Below are 25,078 nucleotides of genomic sequence, written 5' to 3'. Positions count from 1 at the left end.
TCAATAATAGTGTAATAGCCCTAATTGGTTTGACTCAGTGGATAGAGCGTCAGCCTGCGGACTGAAAGGTCCGGGGTTCGATTCCGATACCTTGGTTGCGGGCACATCCCCAGTAGGAGGTGTACATCCCCAGTAGGAGGTGTGTAGGAGGCAGCTGATAGATTTTCTCTTTCATCGATGTTTCTAACTCTCTATCCCTCTCCCTTCCTCTCTGTAAAAAAATCAATAAAATATATTTTTTAAAAAATAAATAATAGTGTAACAACTGTGTATGGATGGTGTCAGATGGGTGCTAGACTTATCGGGGCGGTCACTCCGTAAGTTATTTACATGTCTAATCACTATGTTGTACACCTGAAACTAATATTTATTGCATGTCAACTGTAATGGGAAGTTTTAAAAACAATTTTTAAATAAATAAATGAAAATAATTTTTTTAAAAAAAATGCTTAAGCTTCCTCTGTATCTCCATTGCTCACAACAGAAAAGCCAGGTTGCCTAGGGCAACCCACAGGTCCTTCTCCCCCCACCCAGCCCACCTGCATCAGTCACCAGCAGGAAGCAGAAACCACATGAGCTAATTTCAGCGGAAAGGAATTTCACGCAGGTAATTCGGTACTTACTAAATCACTGGGAGGGTTAGACCAGCTGGCTGCACCTGCAGGAATGTCTCCCAGAGACACCCTCTGGGTGGAGGGGATGGAACAACAGGACCCACCTTGGAACTGCCCCCTCTGGCATCATCAAGAAGATAAGGAATCAGGAGCCACCCAGACTCTGTTGCCTTCAAGAACCATCACTTAACTAATAGAAGGGTCAGGAAGTCATTTCAGCGACGACCCACACCTGTGTGCTAGGTGCTGGAAGGCAGCTGCCCCCAAAACCCAGTGTCTCCATAACCGTGCAGACCGGCGGCAGCAACAAGCCACCTCCCCAGGCCAGGCTGCCCAGCCAGAATTCCAGCGGCAAGGGAGGTGAGAAATGCAGCGGCCAGGAAGGCTCAGCAGGGGAAGACAGGGTAGAGGCGAAGCTAGACACACACTGCCTTTCCAAATTCTTCATCCAACAGTCTTCCCTCACTCACCCTGAATTCCAGCCACAGAGACCTCTCCCAGGGTCCCCGGAACACCCCAGGCTCTTTCTCGCCTCTCTGATCTCCCCCAGGCTGGTCACCAGCCCCCTCCACTTCGAATGTCCTTCAAGGACCTGAGATACTTTCTCTGACTCCCTCAGGCAGGGGTTACTGCAGCCCAAAGTTGTCCAAAGAAACATAATGCCAACCGCTTACGTAATTCTACATTTTCTAGTAACTACATGTGGTAGGTTGAAAAATGGCCGCCTCAAAATATCAAATCCCAGCCCCTATCACGCTTACCTGATTTGCAGCTGTAGTTAAGGATTTCAAGATGGGAGTATCCTGGATTACCCAGGTGGGTCCTGGATGCCATCACAAGCGCCCTGACAAGGGAGAAGCAAGAAGAGGTAAGAGAGGAGAAGGCAAAGCAAAGAGGAGGCAGAGACTAGAGCGATGGGGCCACAAGCCCAGGGATTCTGGGGCAGCCTCAGGAGGTGGGAGAGGCAAGGACCACATTCTACCCTGGTTATTTTTTATCGAACCCAATATCAACATAATATTATCATTTCAATGTGTAATTAATATAAAAAATGATGAATGAGGTTGCTTACGTTCTCTTTCTTCATACTAAGTTCTTGAAATCTGATGTGCATCTTACACCTATAACAGCATCTTACTTCAGAAGAGCCGCATGGGCCCTATGGGATGGCACCGTTTCAACAGATTTTTTAAGGCCATAGGTTGACGTGAAAATTACAGAGTTCATGATGGAAGCACATTAGGAAATGGTGTGAAAGCAAAGGCTATATGCTCTGTGATTGACAGACGCAGCAGTGATTGGGTCGTGAGTCCCCTGGAGAAGGTCCTCCAGCCTAGCGCCAGCCTGAGTTCAAAGCTCCATTCCCAGATTAAAAAGAAAAAGAAGGAAAGACAAAACCTGTGCTCGGCCTCCATTCCCAGGAGCCCCTGTGCTGCCCCGGATGGCCCCGGCCAGACGGGCCCAGGAGGCGGCTGTGGGAAGGGTCGCCTGCCCACGGCCATCCCGCCTCCCAAGGTCAAGGACTTCACTCCCTGCAAGCTCTGCCAACCCACGGCCCCGCCCCTGGTTGGCACATGGTCAGAGGAATGCCCAGATCCAGCGCACCTTGGTCTTAACAAGTCCCTGCCCAGCCAAGCAGGTCTCCCCTGATCAGGTGATGCCTGTGGGGCCAAGGCGGGGGCCGAGGGCCGGGGAAGCAGAGAGTTTGGGAGCCCTTCACACAAGCCCAGCCCCAGCCCCCCTCAGGCCAGGCCAGGCCAGGCCCCCACCCGAGGCCTCCCTTTCCTTGTGCTGGAGCCAACCTTACCTGAGTCCTGAGCCCACAGACAAGGGAGGGGTGGGGCCTGGCGGCTGTCAGCCACAAGTAGGGCCCTGAGGGGAGGAGGGAGGGCAGGATAGTGGGTGCTCTTAAGTCTGAAGTGAACTGCGCCTCCCTCACTCCTCACCTGGCCTCTGAGCTGTCTTGGTCCCAGGAGCCAGAAGTGAACTCAGCCGCTGCCTGCCCTGGACCCCAGGTAGGTGCCTTTACTCTGCAAGGAGCTTTATGCAAGCACCTCCCCAGCGGACTCGTTTCACCCCGTGTCCTCTGCTTCTCCACTTCTGGGGCCCGGGCTCAGAGCGCAGGTGGGGAGAGCTGGGGAAGTGGCTGTGGCTGAGAGACATGGTCTCAGGACCGCAGAGACCCCGGCGTTTAACGCTTTGAGGGAGCAAATCTGTACCCTTCTGAGTGCAGATGAGAGAACCAAGGTGCAGGGAGGGGAAGAGGTTTGCCCAAGAACACGGAGACTCGGGAAGGGACGGGCACAGGACCAGGCCTCCTGCCTCCCAGCCTGGCCCTGAGCCCCGGTGCTGGGCCCCTCAGGCTGCTGGGCACCCTGGGTCTGGGTGGAGGGGATGGGACAACCGGAAGCCACTCTCCCAGGATGGGGTTGAGTAGGGGTTGGACTACTGGGGCAAGGGGCTTTTGGGGAGCCTCGGGCGTCCCTCTCTTCTACCCGCTCCCTTCGCTGACCTGGGCTTGCGGGAGGTTGGCTGTGAAGCAGAGGAGATGTGCCAAGGTAGCAGGATCCCCCGCCTCCCGAGCCCTTGGGAACAAAGAAAGATCTGAGTCAAAATCTGAAGGGGGAGTGGGTGGGAGGGACCTATAAATAGGCCTGAGCTGGCTGGAGCCCTCCGTGCCCACCATGTACCCCCACCCATGCCTACACACACACACACACACACACACACACACAGCCCTGAGCCCCAGGCACCCTCCCCTGCCCCTCAGAGCAGGAAGGAGAGCTAGTGGTGGGCAGGATGTCCAGGGATAAATTATTGAGCCCAGGCCCTGCCTGGGGAGGTCCAGGGTGATTCGGGGACTGTTCAAAGCGAGAAGAGTGTGAAAAAGAGCCTCCCAGCCTTGTCCCTCAGGTTCCAGAATCCCAGGATGGAAAGAGGTGAAAGGGGCCCTAAATCTACGAAGTGGAGGCATCGGGCGTGGGAGCCTCGACCACCCAGGTTCCGGTCCCAATCCCACCACCGGGTCTTGTGGGCTGTGTAACCTCGGGCAAGTCCCCGAGCCTCTCCAGCCCCACAGGAAGAGTACCCGCCTCGCAGACCATTGAGAAAATGAACCGAGTACGTGTTAAGTGCGTATCTGTCATTATATTGTCCCCATTGTATAGATGGGACAAGTGAAGTCCAGGGCGGCACAAGAGCAGTTTCCAAATCAGTAGTCAGGCATCCTGGGCTCTCCTCCTGGAGGGGAGACCCAGGCCCCCCGATGTCCTCCATAAAGTCAACACCCCAGCCTCCTCTGCGGGGCCCAGACCAAAACCCTGCAGGGCACGCCGAGATCCTGCCCCAGCAAAGCCGGGCCTCTGGGAGCACGTGAGGGAAAAGCCACAGCTCCGTGTCCTCAGCTGCCCCCAGGAAGAAGCTCAGAGGCCGGTTCCCCTCCACTGCCATTTATAGACACGCTGCAGGAGCCTGGGCTGTGCCGCCCGCTCCAGGACCCGGCCAAGGAGAGGTCTGGCAGGGGCCTGGCTTTTCTCATTCACTCACTGTGTGACTTGGGCACATCACATCCCCTCTCTGGACCTCAGGGGTCCCTCTGCACTTGAACTCGGTGTGGTACAAGGAGTTAAGAGTCCAAAGTCCCGCGGCCTGGGTTTGAATCCCAGCTCTACCACTTTTCTTAACCTCTCTGAGCCTCAGTGTCTTCATCTGTAAAATGGGCTGGTACTAGGGGTGCAGAACTTCCTCGGAGTGTGAGATGCGAGTGAGCAGATGTAACACACATAGATGAGCTCCTGGCACGTGGTGAATGCTCGATAAGTGGGAGCTGCTATTATTTTTTCTTATGAAGTTGTTATACTCTAGACAAGCCCTTATTTCTAAGTAGTATTTCGAGTCACCCAACTGCTTTCTCAAGCAGCACCTCATTGGTTCTGTGTGGCTCTCTGGTGGGGGCCGGGGGGTGGGTGCAGGGCAGGAATTCTTCTGCCCATTTCACAGATGAAGAAACTAAGGTCAGATTACACCTTAAGGAACTGTATGAGCTGGGAATCAAATCTGAATGTTCAGGTTCTCATTTCATTTGGCCCAGGCTGGTCTCCGTACCTTTTCCAGCACTGGGGGTCCAACTTTAAAGCAGGATGTGATGACAGCGTCTTGGAAAAAGGGAGGAGCAGAGTTGAGGAGTATTGGGGGGCAAGTGGTGAGGCTCGGGGCATGCAGTGGTAGTGTGACCAGCGTGTCCCCGCTGCTTACAGTTTTCTTGGCAGCCTCAGACCTAGAACCTCTTGCCTCCTACCCAGCCTCACCTGCAGGGAAGTACTAACATGTGGTATTAAGGTGAGACAACAGGGAGAACTTTCCACAGGAAGGGAACTGAGGAAGTTGAAACATCTCTTTCCTGGATGGGCCCCCAGGGGGTGAATATCATCTGATGATGTCACTCCCCAGCTCAAAACGGTTCTGTAGCTCGCCCTTGCCCTCAGGGTTGAGACAGCACTACTGAGCCCAGCCTGCAAGGCTCTGCGGGGTCTGGCCAGTCTGCCCCCTCTCACCCCCACCCCATCTTTTCCTCCATCTACCCTAGGAGTTCCCTGTTTCCCGGGCGCTCAATAATGCCTCCTGATCCCCCTGACTGTCAGGCTTCTGAAAACACCTGCCTCATCCCCACCCACGTGGCCAGCTAGCTCCTGCTTTTCCTTCTTGCCTCCCTTTACATGTTTCTTCCTCCAGGAAGTCCTCCCTGACCTCCCCACCAGTGCCTACCGAGTCCCCTCTGCTTCCCCTCCTCCCTGGTGACACTGCTTATGATTGCTCACCTGCTCACTTGGGTTCACACATTGGCCCCTGGGAAGTAGCAGCTAAAGGCAGGGGCTCAGACATCAGGCAGCCTGGGGTCCGGCCCTGCTCTGACACTGGTCGGCCACGCACCCCTGGGCAAGTTCCTCCCCTCTCTGTGTTCCATCCTCACATTGTAATATGGTGTAATTATAGTGTGACCTCAGAGGGTTGTTATGAGGGTTTTAAAAGACTTTGTGTGTAAACACCAGTGCCTCTGCACACAGAAATTGCTCAGTAAACATTAGCTAGTATTTATTTAACAAATAAGGCTGGGACATAGAGAATATTTAATAAACTGCTACTGACGTTATTATATTTAACAATAACTTGCATAATGCGTACTATGTGCCAGGCACTATTCTACGCATGTTACAGATATTAACTCATTTTACAGAGAAGGAAACTGAGGCACAGAGAAGTGAATTAACCTGCCCAGTGGTGTACGGCTAGTAAGGGGTGGAGCCAGGATGCAAACCCAGGCAGTGTGGCTCCAGCATCCATGAAATGAATGAATGGATATGCCTTCCTTTTGGAGGGGGAAGGCAGGGGCTTCATCTACAAAAGACACTCAGCTGCCACCCTGGCCTCTTTCAGGTCCTGCAAATCTCCTGTTTGGCAAGTGACACCTCTGGGACCTAAGTGAGGCTGGTGAGAAGCCGGAGCTGCACCGCCGGGTCGCTGCCCCCGCCATGTCGCAGGTGATGCCCAGTCCCCTGCTGACAGGAGGCCACGCCGTCCTCTTGCCTCCCTGCGAGGAACCCAGGAGGGTCCTGCACCCAGCACCCAGCCCCAACCTGCCGCCCCAGTATCCTTACTACACCACGGAAGGCTGGGGAGCCCAGACCCTGATGGCCTCCACGCCCTGCAAGGAGCCCCCCAACAGGCTCCAGCAGGCCCCCCAGGCTGGAGCCAAAGCCAGCTGCCTCCTGCGGTTCCCTGGTGAACAGCCCTCAGGGGCCCTAGAGGACTCCTACATTGGCTTCTCACTGGAGAGCCTCAACCAGATGATTCTGGAACTGGACCCCACCTTCCAGCTGCTCCCCACAGGGTGCGGTGGCCCCTGGGCAGAGCCCACCCAGAGCACTACCTCGCAGAGAAAGAAAGAAGAGCCTGAAGCCTTGGGTAAGGACCAGGGGCCCGGTGCCAGGAGGGGGACTTGGGGACCAGACCTCGTGAAGAAGGAACTTTCTGTAGACTCAGAGGAGCAGGAGGCCATGTCCTGGGGGGAGATGACATGCAGCCTTAGCGACCTACTGAACGTCTCTGTTTTCTCTGCCACACAAAAGGGGAAAATACAAGTGTCCCTCACTCTCCACCTCTTTTTGGCTCCTGAGTTTGGAAAGTGATGGATACCTGTTTTGTGGGATTTTCCAGAAAATGTCAATAAGCTAATAATATTTTTTTCTACAACTCCATGCATTATACATAGGAGCGCGATGAATGTGGGGTCCCTGCACCTTGCTACTCCATGGTGTCTCTCCTTGGGCCTAACCTGCGCCCCTTACATGTTTTGTAGGATTTCTATGTGAACCCCTGTCCCTGTTCAGGGGAGCATTACCCTGGGGAGGCCCAGGCTGGAAGGAGTAGGGTTAGGGTGGTAACCCCATTGTGTTTAAGCAGTAGGATGCTAGTAAATGTTTAACAGCTGGCTTCCTGGTAGGGTGGGGGAGAGCCCTGCTATGAAGCAGGTACCAATTTCCACGGTGTAAGTTCTCCCACTCCCAGTTTCAGGCTGCCAACGTGTTGTCACTGAATGTGGCATTAGAAAGAGATGCACAGTAGCAAACCACTGTATACTATTGACACCGGACCAACACAACAGATGTGAATAACCTCAAGGGTATGGATAATACTAAAAAAGAGTGAAATCACTGGGATGTGATGAATTTTGAGTATTTATCACTCCTGTTTTTAATGTAAGTTATTTCATTGTAACTTTATGTACTTTAATTTTTAATAATGCCTGAGTTTAGCAACCAGCTGGACAAAATCCTGAAAATTTAACAACCAGCTCCCCTAGCTGGTACAGGCCACTTCCCGTACACCACTGACCCTCGGGGATCTAGAAATCCCTACATCTGTCTTCAGTTTCCCAAACAGTTTTCAGTATATTCAGAAAATGAAGGTCAAGGAGCAGCAGCCCCATTAGACAGGCTGGAAGACTGAGGCTTCCAGGGATTTAAACAATCAATGAGGGTCAAGGGGTGTGGTTAGGATTAGAAATTGGAGGCATGAGAATTTCTACTCCTGGAGCACATACTCTATCCAGACACTGTTCTGAGCATTTAATAGTAGAACCTTTAATGCTCCCAATTGACCCCCAGGAGATGACCGTTTTAGCCCCATTTTACAGATGAGAAAATCGAGGCTGATAGACTTGAGTAAGGAGCCAATCTAGCCTCGTCACTGGGGCCGGGCAAACCTTACACAAGCTGTTTACTTCACTTCTTCGTGTCTCAGATTCCTCATCTGTAAAATATAAATGAGTTCTTACCTCAAAGGGTGTTGCAGGGATTAAAAGAAATAACACTGGTCGGGTATTTATCGCAAATCCCGGTACACTGTGAGTCATTATAAATGGTGGTTGCTTCATTAAACACCAGGGTTGCGTTTAGCACCAGCCCCAGGATAGGTTCCGGCTCTGGGGTGAAAGTGAGCCCAGCACCCAGGTCCTCTGGCGCCCGGGATCCTGACCTGCCTCTGTTCCTCCCACCGAGCATTGCCTGCCAGGCCTGTTAAAAGCACTGCCTCCAGCCCTCAGGAGTCTACCTGCCTCCAAAGGCCAGTTCTGGGCATGCCCCTGCAGGGAAGGTGGTTTGGGCCCAATTACGATTGGCAGGAGCAAGCCTTGGGCTTCCATGTTCATGCCTCAGGGCAGGGGTTCCACACACGCAAGGCCAGTGGGGGTGAGACAAGTCTCTGGGGAGCAGCCACATGCATGTGGGGGCAGGTGTTGACAGCCAGGCTCTTCCTCCATGGGTGATGGGCAGGGAGTAGCCTGTATTCTCAGATGCCCTGGGCACGACCTGCCATTCTGAGCAGTGGTGCAGCAGTCCTAAAGGAGCTGCCTAGCTCTGTCCCTGCCCCTTCTGATGGCATTTTTCTTTTTAAATCCTCTCCTCCAACCTGCACTTGGATACCTGCAATGTCTGGGAACTCACTACCTCCTGATTCGGCCCAGCCTGGTCAGCTCCCTGTTAGAAGGTTCCTCTGTGCGATCACTGCTGAGCTGCACTTCCTCCTGCATCTTGACCTCCCAAATCCTTCCACTCAGACCACCACTACTGGGGACAGAACCAGCTCCCCACCCCACCCCTCCTCCGGCCCAGGGCAGTGTAACTAATTCTGGGCACCAGGGGGAGTTTCATCCAGCCCCCTGGATGCCATGAAGAGGGTTCCCTTTCCTCTGCACACATCCTTCCAGCTTTTGGGGTATTGAAGGGAAGACATTCTAAAATTGCGGTGCCAGCAGACATTCCCTGTTCCTCTTTCCTAATTTGGCAAAATTGAAAATTAAACATTGGGCCTGGCCGGCATGGCTCAGTGGTTGAGCATCAACCTATGAAGCAGGAGGTCACGGTTCAATTTACAGTGAGGGCACATGCCCGGGTTGTGGGCTGGATCCCCAGGGTGGGGTGTGCAGGAGGCAGCCAATCAATGAGTCTCTCTCATCATTGATGTTTCTCTCTCTCTCCCCTCCTCACTGAAAAAATAAAAATATGTTTAAAAAATTGAAATTAAACATGGGTGATCCTATGTTGATCCCTCCTCTAAATACAGGCTGGGGCAAAAGTAGGGTTACAGTTGTGAGTACGTGAAACACCGTTTACTCTTATATTATTATTTATTAACTAGAGGCCTGATGCACGAAATTCATGCAAAGGGCTCAGCCCTCGCAGCCCCGGCTTTGTCCGGAAGGTCATCCAGACAGTCATTCTGCTGTTTGGTCTAATTAGCATGTTAGCTCTTTATTATATAGAATTATTGTATTGTTTTGCATATGAACAACTATAAACCTACATTTGCTCACCCTGTGTATACAGAAAGGTGTTGGTAATGCATGATCCCAGCATCTACCCTGCAAAGGAAAGAGTGATAGCCTCATTTTACAGCTGAGAACACTGCGGGGAAGCAATGGCCCACGGTGGCACTGCTAGTGATGGTATAGGTCAGGCCTAAAAGGTTCTGGGCTTCAAGGTCATGTCCTAGCCTTTCTCTCTTCCTTGGAGCTAGTTTCCTACCCTCCAGGGCTGCATAGAATAAATCCCTTTGGAGGCACTGCGGGCCCTCTTCTGAGGCCCCATCTCCCCAGGGCCCCAAACCTCCCCCAGCTCCCCTGCCCCAGCCTCCTGCTTACCTTCCTTCAGGCTTACCCTGCGGGGAGAGAGGAGGGGTTGGAGGGACCGGTTCCCATCCCACAGAGGATGTGGCTCCTAGAAGCCACCACCATATTCCTTTCTTTATCCTCTCTGCCACCCCTCCCCATCTTTGGAACAGGCCCCCATATTTCATTTTCCAGCAATTTCTGCCAAACAAGGCTGTTTGCCAATCTCAAGTGAAAAGTGTCTAATAATTGTCTCTCCTCTCCCCACCCACGTGACCCCACCCACCCACCCACCCGGCCAGCGCTGGTGCCTGGATCCACTGAGCACTGCTCAGACTTGCCCCATGGACTGTAAACAGTGACTGCACCAGGTGATGGGTGGGGGCAGCCACCTCCCCTAGCCACATCCACCTCGGGGCAGCAGCAGGAGGTGACTCAGGCTCCAGGACTCCTCCTGCACTCTCCCTGCTGCTTGCTCCTCCCGCCAGCAAGGCCTTTCCCAAGTGTTTGGGGGACCCAGTAAGGAAGGGGCCCACAGCTTCCCCAGACCAACAGGCCCTCCCCAAAGCAGCCAAGTACCTTCTCACAGGGCAAGGCCTTGGGAAAGGGTCCCAAGGAACCTCTCCTCCCGGAAAAGGCCCCCAATCAGAGCAAAGGAGGAGGAGGGAGGGGTCCTCTACTCCCTGGCTGTGTGGCATCGGATAACTCACTTAACCTTTCTGAACCGTGATTTCTCATCTGTTATATGGAATTGATAATATTTCCCACTGCAATAGAGTTATCGTGAGGGCTGAATAAACTAATACAGGTAATAGTGCTGGCACAAAGCACTTAATAAATACCCAACTTTACTAAAAATTGTGCCGTAAATGTTAGTTCCACTCCCACCTTTCTCTGAGCCTCAGTTTCCTCCTCTTTGAAAGCAATATCTTCTGACATTGGGCATAACGGCTGTAGTGAAGCTAGAAAGGATTATGGGTGTAAACACTATGAAGTCCTATAAAAATACAAGGTGCGCTTGCCAACCTTCCAGAAGAATCCACCCCATTCCAAGACCTCATTTCTTTCAGAGCCCACAGTACATTGTGCCAGAAAGTCTCCTATTGCCCTCCACAGTGGGACCCACACCTTAGCCAGAGAGTATGAGCCATCTGCCCCCAAAAGCAGGCAGGGAGAAGCTGTTCCCAGGAGCCCACCCTGGGCCAGACTCCAGGCTCCAGGCTCCATTCATCCCTGTGTTTTATCCTCACCACAACCAGGGGAGGCTGGTTTTAGATGCCCACTTCGCAGATGAGGAAACTGAGGTTCCGCGTGGTTAGGAAAGTTACCCGATGCCTCTTGGCGGGAACGTGGCAAAGCCAGGACTCACACCCAGGTTTGCCTGATGACAAAGCCAGGCCTGTGCCTCCACCCCTGGAACAGCAAGTCCAGGTCAGCCTGCCAGCCCCTCATCTGATGCAACCCTGCACCCCAACCCTGGCCCAAGCAGGCTCAGACAGAGGCAGTAACGGTGAGCAGAGCCAGCAGCCCTGCCCCAGAGCGGGCTGGGGCAGGCCGGGACTCCATAGTCACAGCCCGCGAGGTGCGTGTGCCAGAACCCAAGTGGGTGGGAGGCTGGAAAACGGGCGCTGAGGGTGCCGTTCCCGCTGACTCTGTCCCAGTTTCCAACCTGGGAAGGCAGGGGCAGGACAGCCCTCCAGAAACAAGCGGCTGGGGAACCCCCACCTTCCACCACCCTTGCTGGGTGTCCATCCTCACCTTGGGGAGAACCACAGGGCACCCTACGTCAGGGAGGAACATGGTCTGGGGACAAGAGTCCTGGGCACCCCCCCTGGGGAATAGAGAGAGCTTTGCAGTGAGTCAGCAGCCTGGGCCCGGTGTGATCACCAATCACTGTGCACCAGCTCCCAGCGTGGCCCCGGCTGTGGAGCTCCCCGGCTCAGCAATGCCGCAAGCCCTGCCCTCAGCGAGCTCCTGCTCCAAAGCGAAGTCCCCAAACTCTAAGGTGGACCCAGACCCCGGGGTTCTTGCTAAAACTGCAGATGCAGGAGGTCCAGTAGGCCTGGGCTGGAGCCTGAGGTTCTGTTCATCAGACCTGCTCCTGGCGGGAGGGCGGGGGGGCGGGGGGAAGCAGGGGGTGCTGCTGGCCAGGAACACAGTGATGATGCTCCATGCATGCTGGCATCACCTGCGGAACCAAACAAACAACCTGAGGCCTGAGCCCACCCAGGAGATGCTGGTCCCATCGGTTCGGGGTGGAGCCTGGGCATTATGACTTTAAATGCTCACTGGGTGTCCCTAGGGTGCAACCGAGCCTTCGCTGTAGGGACAGACATAGAAACAGCTTTTATACACCCTGAGCAAGAGAGGTATCAGACGACGTGACTGGCACACTCTGGTAAGCGGGCATTTCAGCCTAGAGTGTGGGGCATACACAAAGGGCTTCCTATGTGTCCGTTTTAAAGGGCTTACTATGTGCCAGGCGCAGTGCTGGGCCCCCTATGTTCATCTCCTTTCCTCCTCCCTGTACCACCAAGAGGCTTGGCATAACCACCCCATTTTCCAGGTGTGGAGACTGAGCCTCTCTAGGCGAAGGCGTTGGCCACGCTCTCTCAGAGGGTAAGCGGCAGAGCCACATCTGAAACCCAGGTCTGTCTGACTCCGAGGCCTGCTTATTCGACTGCATCTCCCCACCCAGGGGAAGATGTCACAAAGAGGGTGACGCTGGCACTGGGCCCTGAAGGTGGAGCCGGATGCTAATTCTGCGTCCAATGAGCTCCTCCTCTCTGCCCCTGTTTCCTCGTCAACATAAAAGAGGGGGGACCATTGGTCTTCAGGACCCTCCCAGCATTCCCGTCCTGTGAGTCCAGGCTCCCGGGTTTCACCAACGCTCTGCTTCTCTCCCCAAAGATATAAAGTACATCGAGGTGACCTCCGCCAGATCAAGGTGCCACGATGGCCCCCAGCGCTGCTCCAGCCCATCTGTCACCCCGCCTTTCGGCTCCCCACGCAATGGTGGCCTCCTCCTTTCCAGAGACATCCCCCGAGAGACTCGAAGCAGCAGTGAAAGCCTCATCTTCTCTGGAAACCAAGGCATTGGGCACCAGCGCCCTCCTCCCCCGCCTGGGGCTCTGTCCTCTCATCCCCCACCCTCTCCCAGCATCTCCATCCCTTGCACGAGGAACAAGGCCTCAGGCGCCCATGGCTTTGGTTCCCCCCTGATGGCTTCTCCAGGCCTGGAGAAGGGCCTGGGAGGCCCAGCCACACTTGGAGGCAACGGAGTCTCTATGGTGTCAGCCCACCCAGCGACGGATGTCAGCTACGTATTTGGAAGGTAGGCCACTCTCTCTATGACTTCTGATGTTGCCTCCACAACACACGCACGCACGCGCACACACACGCACCCGCACACACACACACACACACACGCACACACACACACACGCATCATAGAGAGATAGCCTGCTCTGTCAGCAAAAATCTGGGCATGCACCAAAAGTAAAAGTAGCTGTTCTCTTTTGTGCCATCACCGCCCAGTTCTCTGCAGGCCCCACAGCAGAGCTGCACACACACCCATCCTGCCCAGGACCTCTGCCCCCCACACCAATTCCAAAGCCACTGTGCCAAGGCAGTCCCTGGCAAGGAGACTGGGATCCCACAGCCATGCCCACTGGCACCGGCCTCTGAGCGCAGGGAGAGGTCTGGCTGGAGGCAGAGCTGGCCTCCTCCCCTTCTCCAGCTAGGGAATTCCCTCTGAATGAGCGCGGACGTGGTCCGATCCGGGGCCAGCCTGTGTGCAGGGATCTCGGGGGCGATGGGGTGATGGAGAGGCTGGTGTGACAGCTCAGTCAGACCTGCCTCGCTGGGAAAGCAGAGGGAACCCGCCCAGGCCACATGACCTGTGAAGGGTCAGCTTACTTGGCTACTTTAATTGACCGAAGACCACAGTGCAGGGACATTTCTGTATCTTTCAGCACCCCTTGGGGATCGGGTAGGCATGCCTTTTGCTCTGGGCTGTAGGGAGTGGAGTCTATAGTATAGGGTGTCCCAAAATTCACGCAAGAAGTAATTTTGATAGAAAACACAGGTTTATAATTAAAAATTGTAAATTTTAATTGATTCATAAAGGATACAGTATAGGGTTATGTATGGAATAGCACATCAGGTAAAATTAGGCTTTTATTTTTTTGTTGTTGTTGTTAATGCTCACGCAAAATTCAAATATTGCGTGAATTTTGGGACACCCTATATTTTATTTGACCAAAGCCATAGACACCCAGGTCACTAAATGGGCCCAGCTCCAGCCCCTGAGTGTCCACCTCACCACCCTAACACGCTGCCCATCTGGTGCTCTCTCCCCCTGCAGCAGCCAGTCCCTCCTCCGCTCCAGCATCTCCAGCCCACAGTCATCTTCTAGGTCCTTGGAAAGCCCAGCCAGCTCTTCCTCCAGTCTCCACAGCCTTGGCCCAGGGTCCCTGTGCACGAGAGCCAGTGACAACCAGGTGCCCAGCAGTACCACCCCAAGCAGGGGCCAGCCCAGAGCAGCCTGTTCCCCGCCACTGGACAAGGAGCATGCCAGCAGCTGCCCCCCATCCATCGCCAACTCCATGGTGGACATACCCATCGTGCTGATCAACGGCTGCCCAGAACCAGGGTCTTCCCCACCCCAGCGGACCCCAGGACCCCAGGACTTCGTGAGACCTGGGGCTGCTCCTGCCAGCAACCCTTGTCCAGCCACCAGGAGCCACAGCCAGACCCTGCCAGATGCCTCTCCCACCGCATCCCCACATGGTACGTAGTAAGCCAATCCCTCAAGCACTGTAAGGTTCGGCGCGGGGGGGGGGGGGGGGGGCAGACAAGCACCTGTGGTTTCTGCACTAGCCAGTCAACACATTGAGTACCTACTGTGTGCCCAGCACTGTGCCAGGTGGTGGGGACATAGGGATGAAAACAGTCTAGAAAGAGAGGCCAAAATCAAGGATAACTATAGAGTAGGATAAACACGGGGGTAAAGAAATGTTCTAAGTCTTATGGGGCCACAGAGGGGAGGAGTGATCCCTTTCGTCTGCGGAACTGGGAAGGCTCCGCAGAGGAAGTGACATCTTCGCTGGATCTGGAAAGCAGATCACAAGCCCGTGGCCAGAGCAGGAGAGGAAGGGGGTCCCCTGCAGAGGGAACAGAGTTCGCAGTCGGGAAGTGTGGAGCACATGGCACGTTGAGGAAATGACTGGGATTTGGGGTGCAGGGTGAGGCCATTGAGAGTAATTTGGGGCCAGATTGCAACAGGCCTTGAACACCAAGCTTAAGAGCAGATTTTTTAAAAATGTATTTTTATTGATTTCAGAGAGGAAGGGACAAGGAGAGAGACATAGAAACATCAATGATGAGAGAGAATCATTGATCAGCTGCCTCCTGCACACCCCACATTGGGAAATGAGCCTAAAACCCGGGCATGTGCCCTGACTGGGAATTGAACCATGACCTCCTGGGTCATAGGTCGATGCTCAACTACTGAGCCACGCTGGCCAGGCCTAAAGAGTAGATTTTACCCTGTAGGCTACGGGAGACCATCGGAGGGTCTCGAACAGGAGGGTTGTTGGGGTCAAAAGATCACGCTGGCAGCTGCATGGCAGATGAATTATGGGCCTGGCCTGGGCAGGGAGAGCAGTTTCTATTTGGTTCTGTTTGGACTTTTACGATGATGTGATCCAGACAAGTCAAAACGGAGCCTGAAGCAGGGCGGGGCAGGGGTGGAGGAGAGGGGACAGAGCCAGGAGACCCTCCGGATAGGGAAGCAGCAGGCTCCATGACTAACTCGTGAGAGAGAGAGGGAGAGTCAGTCAGTCGTAACGCTGACGTTGGTGGGTGACGAGCGGAGCAGATCGAGGGGGGGACAGGGTAACGGAGACAATGCATTCTGTTCAGACAGCGAAAACCACAACCCGGCAAACACCCTACTTCCCGGAGTCTGTGACTGCAGGCATCCAAGAGAGCAAAACCAACCAGACCCCAAAGCAGTAAACACAGGCTGAGCCTTAGCACCCCGAGGGCTCCTCTCCCGTGAACAGAGCCCCCTGCCAAGCCCCGGGGACACTGTCCCTCCTCGCTCAGCCATCACCCTCCCAGGGCTTGCTTCTCAGCCCTCCCTCTGCCACAGGATGGGTGTCCAGGTGACTCCTGGCAGGAGGGGGCGGCGGGGGGGGAATGCTGACTCGTGGGCTGCTCAGTCCCACTCATGAAGCCGTGTCAATGCAAGCAAATTACACGACACATATGCCCTTGAATCTGCTCTGACCATTTTCCTAAGACAAATCATTTGCAGATTTTAGTACAGTTTTTGTGAGTTACGCTCAACTGGCCACAACACTCATTTTCAAGATGTTGAAATTAAGAACCACGGCTCTCTGCCCTCGGGACCCAGAAAATGGGCATTTTGGCATCTCACAGAGCACATGTACTCAGTGTGGTGAGAGTCCCATCCGGGTTTGGTGATGCCCCAGGATATCGCTAATTAAACCCCGGGATCTTATCAGATTCTGCAATATATTCTCACAACAAAATCCATTGTAACTTCATGGGCTACTGGAGCATAAAAGAACCTCGAGGGTTTTTTTTGTTTGTTTGTTTTGGGGTGTTTTTTTTTTAATATATTTATTTCAGAGAGGAACAGGGAGAGAGAAACATCAATGATGAGAGAGAATCATTGATCAGTTGTCTTTTGCACGCCCCACACTGGGGATCGACCCCGCAACCTGGGCATGTGCCCTGACCAGGAATTGAACCGTAACCTCCTAGTTCATAGGTCGCCGCTCAACCACTGAGCCACGCCGGCCAGGCCTCAGAGGTTTTGTGGTTCACTTCAGTCCCCTCTGGGCTTTCAGAGTCGAGAATCCATCTCCTGGCTTCTGAGCACACGCTCATCTGCCCAGATCTGCTGTTTTCCTTTCCTTCACCTTTTCTTTCATTTTCTTTCCCAAACTGAATCTACCCCTAAGCAAGTTATAGGGCTAGGAAGGGGGAAGACAGTGTGAAGTCAAACAAATGATGCATCTCAGATTCACCTGTTAATCCCTTACTTCAGTCCCCAGCAGGCAACACTAGATGTGAGAAACGATTGCTCATTAAATTGAGATTTTTATCTATTTGCCTTTGATACCAAGGATACAAGGGAAGACTCCTAAATCCTAGATGCGCCAAGCCCTGAAATTCTTCTGTTGGATTTTGGCTCCTTAGGCAGTTGGAGATACAATGGGGTTGGGGTAGGAGAGGGTGGGTTGAATGGGGCCAATGGGCAGGGGATGGAGGAGGGTCTCTCAGCTCCCCTCTGTCCAGCCTACAGGGTTCCCCTTCTCTGTTCGTCTCCAGGTCCCGCCAGGGACATGCAGCCCACCATGAAGTTTGTGATGGACACCTCTAAGTACTGGTTTAAGCCAAGCATCACCCGAGAGCAAGGTAAAGGAAAACAGTGTTTCAGGGGATGAGGCTCGGGAATCAGGTCAGGGCCCTGGGTTGGGGCAGAAGAGGGGATGGCCAGTGGCAGGTCCAGGGAAGGGCCGAGTCCTGCAGACCTCATGCAGCAGCAATGGCGGAGGTTAGACAACAGAAGGGACTTCCTGGGAACAAAAGGTGATCCTGTCACATCTGCTGTCTGATGACCCTCTGGGCCAGGGGACGGGGGCTGTGCGTGTGGGGCGGGAACTGTCTCTGACCCAAGGATTGTTCCAGCAATCGAGCTGCTGAGGAAGGAGGAGCCGGGGGCTTTCGTCGTGAGGGACAGCTCTTCATTCCGAGGCTCCTTCGGCCTTGCCTTGAAGGTGCAGGAGGCCCCCGCGCCTGCCCAGAACCGATCAGGTAGGCACCAGTCTCTGTCTTCACTCAAGGCCTCTCTGAGGCCAGGGGGTGTGGTGGGTTCTAGTCCCAGCTCAGCTGCTAGCTTGCCGGGTGTCCTTGGGCCAGGCCTACAGTGACTCCTGGGGGAGGGTCTGCCTCGGTCCTCCCAGCTGCCTTCCAGCGCCCCAGGCTCTGGGGGCAGCTCCTTTCACAGCGATCTGAGCTGCCTCCGCCTCCCCATCATCTCATGGTGGGAAGAGGAGGAGGAAGACCCAGGCCCTCTCCCGGCTGCTCTCTTCTGGGAGCCCACCTCCTCCCAGACCGGATTTATCACGAGGGGAACTAATGTAAAACGTGTGTGACAGCTTATGGCCTACTTTCCCGGGGTCTCACACGCAGCACACATCAATGGGCATCCGCCCGCCCCAGGCACCGTGGAAGGCACCAGGGCAACGCCCTGGGGAAGGAGACCACAAACAGGTCATTACAGTGTGAGGTTCCTGGGTGGCAGCCCCTCCCTAAACCCCATGATGGCAGCCCTGGCCCTTGGGGAGTCTCCAGTCTGATGGGGGAGCAAACCGATGAGGTAACTGAGGCACCAAGAGTTAGTGGGTGACCCCCCCTCCCCCCCAGAACAAGTAAGTGAGAGAGTGAAAAACCAAGGATGAAAACCCAACCGGGACTTCTCTACCCTGTGTCTCTCCGACTACATAAGGGTGTGCCCCCCGGGGTGGTGTTGGTTATCAAGGAAGCCTTGCCCAGGAGCCAGAGAGAGGAGGCCAGCGGGCGAGGTGGGTTCTAGTCCCAGCAGGGGCCATTGCTCAGCCTCCCAGGCCAGCTGGGCTCGGGCAGGGACCATCTGGTGGAGAATAATGGGGCCTGGGAGGGAGTGAGGATGGGGAGAGAGGACCCAGGCTGAAGAGATTTGACCTAAACAGTCATCAAAAACCATCCCTGGGAGCTCTTCAGACCTAGAGAAAGGTCTGCTGAAGGGACCGGTACTGGATGCGGGAGCCTCTGAGCAGAAGGGCTGGCACCTCCTTTGCGGGAGGGGAGACCTTGGAGAGGGGCTTCCCAGAGGCAGGAGGACGGGCAGTTAACCTGGCATGGCCCCGGAGGAGGCGGGTCAGGAGGGCTACCACCGGGCTCTGGGTCTCTCACCCACCTGCACGCTCTCTTCTCTCTTTGTCCAGGAGAGGACAGCAGTGACCTTATCCGCCACTTCCTCATCGAGTCTTCCGCCAAAGGGGTGCATCTCAAAGGAGCAGACGAGGAGCCCTACTTTGGTGAGCCCGCGGGCCCCTGGGTGGGACCGGCCGTCCTGGGCTGGGAGGGGGGTGGGAGAGGCCTTCTCACGCAGGGCCGCCTGTTTCCTCGCAGGGAGCCTCTCTGCCTTTGTGTGCCAGCACTCCATCATGCCCCTGGCCCTGCCCTGCAAACTCACCATCCCGCAGAAAGGTGGGTCTGGGCCCCACGGAGGCAACACCAGGGCACCGGGGCTGCTGGTTCTCACTAGAAAGGCTCCTAGTGGCTCGTCTCTCCTTACACGTGGATGATGCTAGTGTCACAGTTAACGGCGGCGCGTGCTCCGCGGCCCGTCAACATCTCCGCTTCCTAGCTGTGAGAATGTTTCTCTCTCTGAGCCTCAGTTTTCTCATCTGTGAAATGGGGACAGCCATCATCATACCTACCTATTGGACTGGTGTGAGGATAAAATGAGAGCATTCAGGGCAGGCTCTTAGCACGATGCCTGGCACCGAGTGGATGTTTGAGAGATAGCAGCTTTTGTTGAGAGGATGAAAGGAGCACTCATCCCCCGGTTTGGGGAGGTTTGGGGTTTTTTCTTCCAGGTCTAACATTTACTGAGCACTCCCTCATTCACCCATAGCTCACTGCAGCCTGTGCAGTAGATGCTGCTGTTATTCCCCTTTCGCAGATAAGAAAAGCCGGGTGGTGGGTGTTAAGTCACTCACTCAAAGGCACAGAGTCAGACCTCACGCCCAGATCAGGAAGCCCCCTCCAGAGTTCAGAGCCCAGCTGCACCCCTGATGGAGCAGGCCATCTCCTCTCGGGTGTGCAGGGGGAGCAGCAAGGGGGCTTCTGGGAGAGGAAGCAAGAATGGGGGAGTTGCCCTAAACGGTTTGGCTCAGTGGACAGAGCGGACTCAAGGGTCCCGGGTTCGATTGCGGTCAAGGGCATGCACCTTGGTTTGCAGGAACATACCCAGTAGGGAGTGTGTAGGAGGCAGCTGATCGATGTTTCTCTCTCATCGATGTTTCTAACTCTCTATCCCTCTCCTTTCCTCTCTGTAAAAAAATCAATAAGTATATTTTTTTTAAAAAAAGAAAGAATGAGGGAGCCTCTGGTGGAGTGAGGGGGACAGTCTCCCTACTTTCAGCAAAGAAAGGCCTGGGGTTGGTGTGGGCCGGAAAGAAGTGGGGGGGGGGGGGGGTCACTGCAGCTGTCCAGGGAGGAGGGAGGAGTGAGGAGGGGAAGGAGGATCAAAGGGCTTGCAAGCTGGGCGCCGGCTGGCTGGGGAGCCCAAAGTGGCGCCCCCCCACCCCCTTTGCCTGATTACGGTAATCACACCTGGTTTCTCCTCCAGTCACTTCCTGGAGGCGTGGGTGGGGGTGGAGATGTTCAAAGGGATTGTGAGGCCCGTTCTTCTGAGAGGGGTCCATTCACCCCACCCCCGCCCCTCGGGGCCTGTTCCTTTACTTTGGCTCAGAATTGGGAGGCGGAGAGGGAGCCTCAGACCCCGCTACAGACAGCAGGGCCTCCGGCCTGAAGAGATCTGCAAGATCTGCGGGTGAGTGGTGTGTGGGAGGCTCCAGGCTTGGCTGTACCCCCGGAGGGCGCCTCCCAGCCCTGCACGCACGCACACGCATGTCCACACGTGTTTCCCATCACAGCTGTATTTCTTCATCTTTAACAAGGTGCCACATTCCTTCCCCTCTCTGTAAACCAGGAGATCAGAGGCTGCAGGGAGTGGGCCAAGGGGAAGAGGGGCCCGAGAGGAGGGGGTTGGCGAGGTTTACACCCCATCCTCCACACTCTTGGCACATGCAGACGTTCTGGGGTTTCTACAGTGCTGCTCTGGAGGCTGTCCTGTGTCTGCCATCCTCTGTGGGGTCCTGGGGTTTCCATAGGGGAAGGTCCCCCCTCCTCACATCCAGAGGCCAATCACAGATCAGCACTGGTCTGAGTGACAGCTCCGATTCTGTGCCCCTGAGCACAATGGTCCCCTCCCCATTCTTGCCTTCTCTTGCTTCTCTCAACAATGAACCAGGGCTCCAAGGGCGGGTGGAGGTGGAAGCAGCACCAGCCACGGGCCAGGACAGAAGGAAGGTTTGCCAGGACATCCCTACACCCAGGCAACATTCCCTCCCTTACCCCTGGTCACATTGGGCAAAGGCACTTTTACTTAGCTAAAGGAGTTATTGTTTCAAACAAGAAAATATATTGCAAGTCATTTAGCTTACAAAAAATTGAAAGTCAGATGGTGTCAGTTACAATTGCAAAATATACTTTAGCTACTAAGAATAGCTACGTTTAGTATCATTATCATTCAGTAACCTGGAAGGCCGGGGGCCAGGGCAATGCTAAGCAACAAATGATCCCAGAGTCCTCCGGGGTTGGCCACAAATCACAGTCACCCACACAGTCTCTGTCCATCTGCCTGGTGGCTCAAAGAGGAGACATCCTGGGTTTCTGAAAAAGAAAAGCCACCCCGTCCCCTGGTTCTGGGCAGAGGAAGGACCAGGGCCTGGGTGACCTTGCCCATCCCATGGATCCTGGCAGACCCCCAGAGCAATATCTGCATCCCACAGGCTGCCATGTTCTGTACCTGAGCTCTGTGAGTGTGGAGACCCTGACCGGAGCCCTGGCTGTGCAGAAGGCCATCTCAACCATCTTGGAGAGGGATGTCCTCCCCACGCCCACTGTGGTCCACTTCAAAGTCACGGAGCAGGGCATCACCCTGACTGACGTCCAGAGGAAGTAAGGGACTTCCCTTCCCCTGGGGTGGCAGGCGGGGCTGGGCAGGATGAACTGGAGGGGGTGGCCAAGGTGGTTATGGATCAGTGAGGAAGGCAGAGTTCAGTGTCCGGGACGCGGCGGGGTCCATGACATGCTGAGTGACTCCAGGCAAGCCCTCTGCCTTCATTGAGCCTCCCTCCCATGACCTCCTGCCACCAAAGTGTCCTTTCACTGTGACTGATGCAGATGGACTCAATCAGCATTCATTGGTCATTGACTAAGTCTGTCCCCACGGAGAGAACATCCGCCAGCCGCTCTAGCTGACCACTGGGACTCAGTGGGATGCAGTCCTGCCTTCCCTGGGCTCAGGGATTTACAGTCTAGAGCAGGAGCCTGGTCCTGGGCTGGAGAAACAAAGATGACCAAGACGTAATTCCTATCCTCAGACATAGTGGGTGGGGAGCAGAAAGGGCTAGAACACCCTGGGATGGGCTCTTACCAGTTCCCCTTCTCTCCTGCCTTCTCCCAGGGTGTTTTTCCGGCGCCATTACCCCCTCAGCACCCTCCGCTTCTGTGGCATGGACCCCGAGCAACGCAAGTAAGTTCAAGGTTAGACCAAATGGAGAAGGCTGTACAGGGCCAAGGTGACACTGAAGCTTCTGTCTGGCTCTAGATTGGGATTCCAGACAGAGCCTGTGAACCTCAGGGGCCAGGAGCAACAGGAGGAGGGGAAGGCGGGGTACGGTGGGGGTGGGGACACAGCTGGCCATCCTCCCCCTGCTAGCTGGAGTCCATGGCATGGAGCAAAGCCTCAGTACTCACTACTGTCCGCATTCCCTCCCACAGGTGGCAGAAGTACTGCAAGCCCTCCTGGTAAGGCCTTCCTGTCTGCTCAGTCAGTCTCCCTGAGGCAGGGCCCCCAACCCGACATGGGGAGGGAATTAGAGAAGGAGGGAGGCCCCACCTTCCCTTAAGAGCCCATGGTTTTGATGGGGGCAGCACAGGCCCTGGCCCTCAGGGAGTCTCCAGCCTGATGGGGGAGGCACGGCTCTGACTTCAGGGACCCTTAATCTGTAGGGAGGCTCCTGCCTGGTGGCCAAAACATGTCCTTGCTCTCCCCACTCTAATGGGGAATACACAGGTCCTCTCTGTGCCCAGGGGGCCCAATTTCAAAATGATTAAAACCCAGATCTTGAACACAGGGATCTCCCAGTCTGGCGGGGGAGACCATACACCCCTTCCCAGAGACCTCCGGTTGTAGGGGGGTGCCGGGGCCACTTGGCTAGGGAAGGGACAGGGTGGAGTACTGTGGGCTGAGTTTCCCCCTCCCCACCTGGTGCCTCTCTGGGGCCCCCTCCTCACTCAGGCTGTCCTCTCCCATCAGGATCTTTGGGTTTGTGGCCAAGAGCCAGACCAACTCACAGGAGAATGTATGCCACCTCTTCGCGGAGTATGACACGGTCCAGCCAGCCTCACAGGTCATCAGCCTGGTGGGTGTCCTGCTGCAGGACACAGAAAGGATGTAGGGGGGCTCTCCCTGCACGTGCCCCCAGATATCCCAAGGGAAGTGCTCGGAAATCCCCTTCACCCCTGAACAAGTGGCCGTAGCCCCACTGATAGACCAATGCATTGAACTGAAGGAGAATGATACTACATTGAAACCCAATATGACCTTCATCAGTGACCTTCATCCAGCCCCCCCCCCCACCCCCAGTCTCAGTTTCCTCATCCATGAAAGGAGCCCAGTAGACAGGGTCAGCTGTTCTTCTCAGACTCTGGGGGGATCCGAACAAGCTCCCTGTGATTCTGAAGCACACCCTCATCTGAGGACCCCCACAGGAAAACAACCTCTGAGGACACCTGACTCCATCACAGCCTGGACGCTACCCACACAGCAGCCTGAGTTAGAGACCTGGCCCCTGTTTCATGGCAAACAGCAGGTGCTGGGTCGGACCCAGGGGCCCTGGCCAGGGCTGGGCTGGGAACAGATGGATGCAATGATTCCGGGCCAAAGGAGCGACGGACTGACTCTCTTTCCCTCCATAGCTGTTCCTTTCCCCATTTCCCTAAAAGCTTGTTGGGCAGCTGTTCCCAGGATTCTCTAGGCCAAGTGGCCATGACTGTTAGAGCAGCTTAGCAAGAACTTGCCCCTGTGGGCAGAGCTGACACAGCCCTCCTCGCATCCTTGATGTCTAATCCCCTCTATTGCATTCTGGTAAGCAAGTGTCCTCTCACTGGTGTCACAGCTGCCCTAGTGTTGCTTGTGTAACCCACACCTGTCGTGGACACGGCGAGATCCCTGCTCTCCAGGGCAGACACAAGGGTCAGCTCTCTCTAGTTCTGCCTCAGCTCCACTCTTTCCGAGTCCCCTGCCACACACACACATATGCACGCACGCACGCACGCACGCGGGCGCCCTCTATAGTGGTGTAGCATCAACTAGGCCTACAGCCACAAAGAGGCAGCAGAGCGTCAGGAATGCAAACAGGCAGCCACTCCAAGAGCCTTGGAGAAACTGGGCCGTCTTTCCCACCCCAATCCCAACCCCCCTCCCACCGAATTCTCCAGAAGCTGGGATGGCTTTTCTAGCAGGCCTGGGGTTCTAAGGAAACCACGCCATGAGGATGGAAAGGGAGGCTCGGAGGAGCCTGCTTTTGCTCCATGAGGAACAAGTACCTGCCCCCTCCCAGCTGTGGACCTTGCCAGCGCATCATTATCTTTGGCCAAAGTTGGGCCTGAGGGATTATGATTTCAACCCAAGAAACCAAACTGGACTGAAGCGGCTCTGTGCTGGCGGAACCGGCTGAGACCAGCCCACCCAGCCTGTGGTTGGGCACTGCCCCACCCCTGGAGACTGCAGGCTGCTAGACAAGGTTCTCAAGGTCACAGTGCTCAAGTTCTCAAGGTCAAAACCTGGGGGCTGGAAGAGAGCCCTCCGTATACCCATGGGTGCCTGTGTAGCTCCCAGCACTGAAAATAAAGTGTCTGTTTTTGCATAACAGTTGGTTCTGAGGCATCCAGACTGTTCCCCCAGAGATGGAGACCTGAACAGAGAAGGGAGCCTGAGTTGGCAGGTGGTAGCTGTGTTTTAGAGAAGACCACCTGTGCCACACCCCTGACCACAGCGGTACAGTCTCCACTTCATAAACCATCACTCAAACCATGTCGTGTCCCGCACATGTCCAACACATCTGTTCTTCATGACCCCTTCCTGTCACTCCGCCAAGAAGACAGAGTTGGGATTTCCCCTGTGTCCCGGGGCAGGAAGGGTAGAAACAGGGAAGATAGACTTTACCCATTTGGAAAGAATGAGGGCAATGTTACCAAGTAGACAACATTCCAGTTGGGTCTTTAAGGATGAAGAGGAGTTTAGCATGCAAAGAAGGGGAGAAATCAACTTTTATTGGGGAGGGGGGCAGTCCTGTGTACTAAGTACAATGTGAGACACATCATATATGTTTAATTCCATTTTACAGATTAGAAAACAGATTCC

The 25,078-nt window shown here is 54.9% G+C and overlaps 1 protein-coding gene across 7 annotated transcripts; it reads left to right on the top strand.

Annotated features, from left to right (window-relative positions):
* Positions 1-2,491: 2,491 nt before the first annotated feature.
* TNS4 (tensin 4) lies at positions 2,492-24,586 on the top strand. 7 transcript variants are annotated; one of them, XM_059670939.1, is made up of 13 exons: positions 2,493-2,629; positions 6,048-6,575; positions 12,688-13,111; positions 14,144-14,568; positions 17,143-17,229; positions 17,503-17,628; positions 18,801-18,893; positions 18,988-19,065; positions 20,336-20,416; positions 21,438-21,606; positions 22,115-22,183; positions 22,432-22,458; positions 22,970-24,586. In XM_059670939.1, exons 2-13 carry the CDS (start codon positions 6,143-6,145, stop codon positions 23,109-23,111), a joined length of 2,154 nt encoding a protein of 717 aa, XP_059526922.1. In that variant the 5' UTR covers positions 2,493-2,629; positions 6,048-6,142; the 3' UTR covers positions 23,112-24,586. The 7 variants fall into 7 exon arrangements, with proteins under 7 accessions (XP_059526923.1, XP_059526922.1, XP_059526924.1 ...); XM_059670944.1 differs by lacking the exon at positions 2,493-2,629 and adding an exon at positions 11,037-11,359 and having other exon boundaries at positions 6,448-6,575; XM_059670940.1 differs by lacking the exon at positions 22,432-22,458 and having other exon boundaries at positions 2,492-2,629.
* Positions 24,587-25,078: the final 492 nt, after the last annotated feature.

The sequence above is a fragment of the Myotis daubentonii genome, chromosome 16 (genome assembly GCF_963259705.1).
Source record: "Myotis daubentonii chromosome 16, mMyoDau2.1, whole genome shotgun sequence".
NCBI classification, from domain to species: domain Eukaryota; kingdom Metazoa; phylum Chordata; class Mammalia; order Chiroptera; family Vespertilionidae; genus Myotis; species Myotis daubentonii.
Note: the sequence above shows the minus strand (reverse complement) of the source record. Positions and strands in the feature narration are given on the sequence as shown.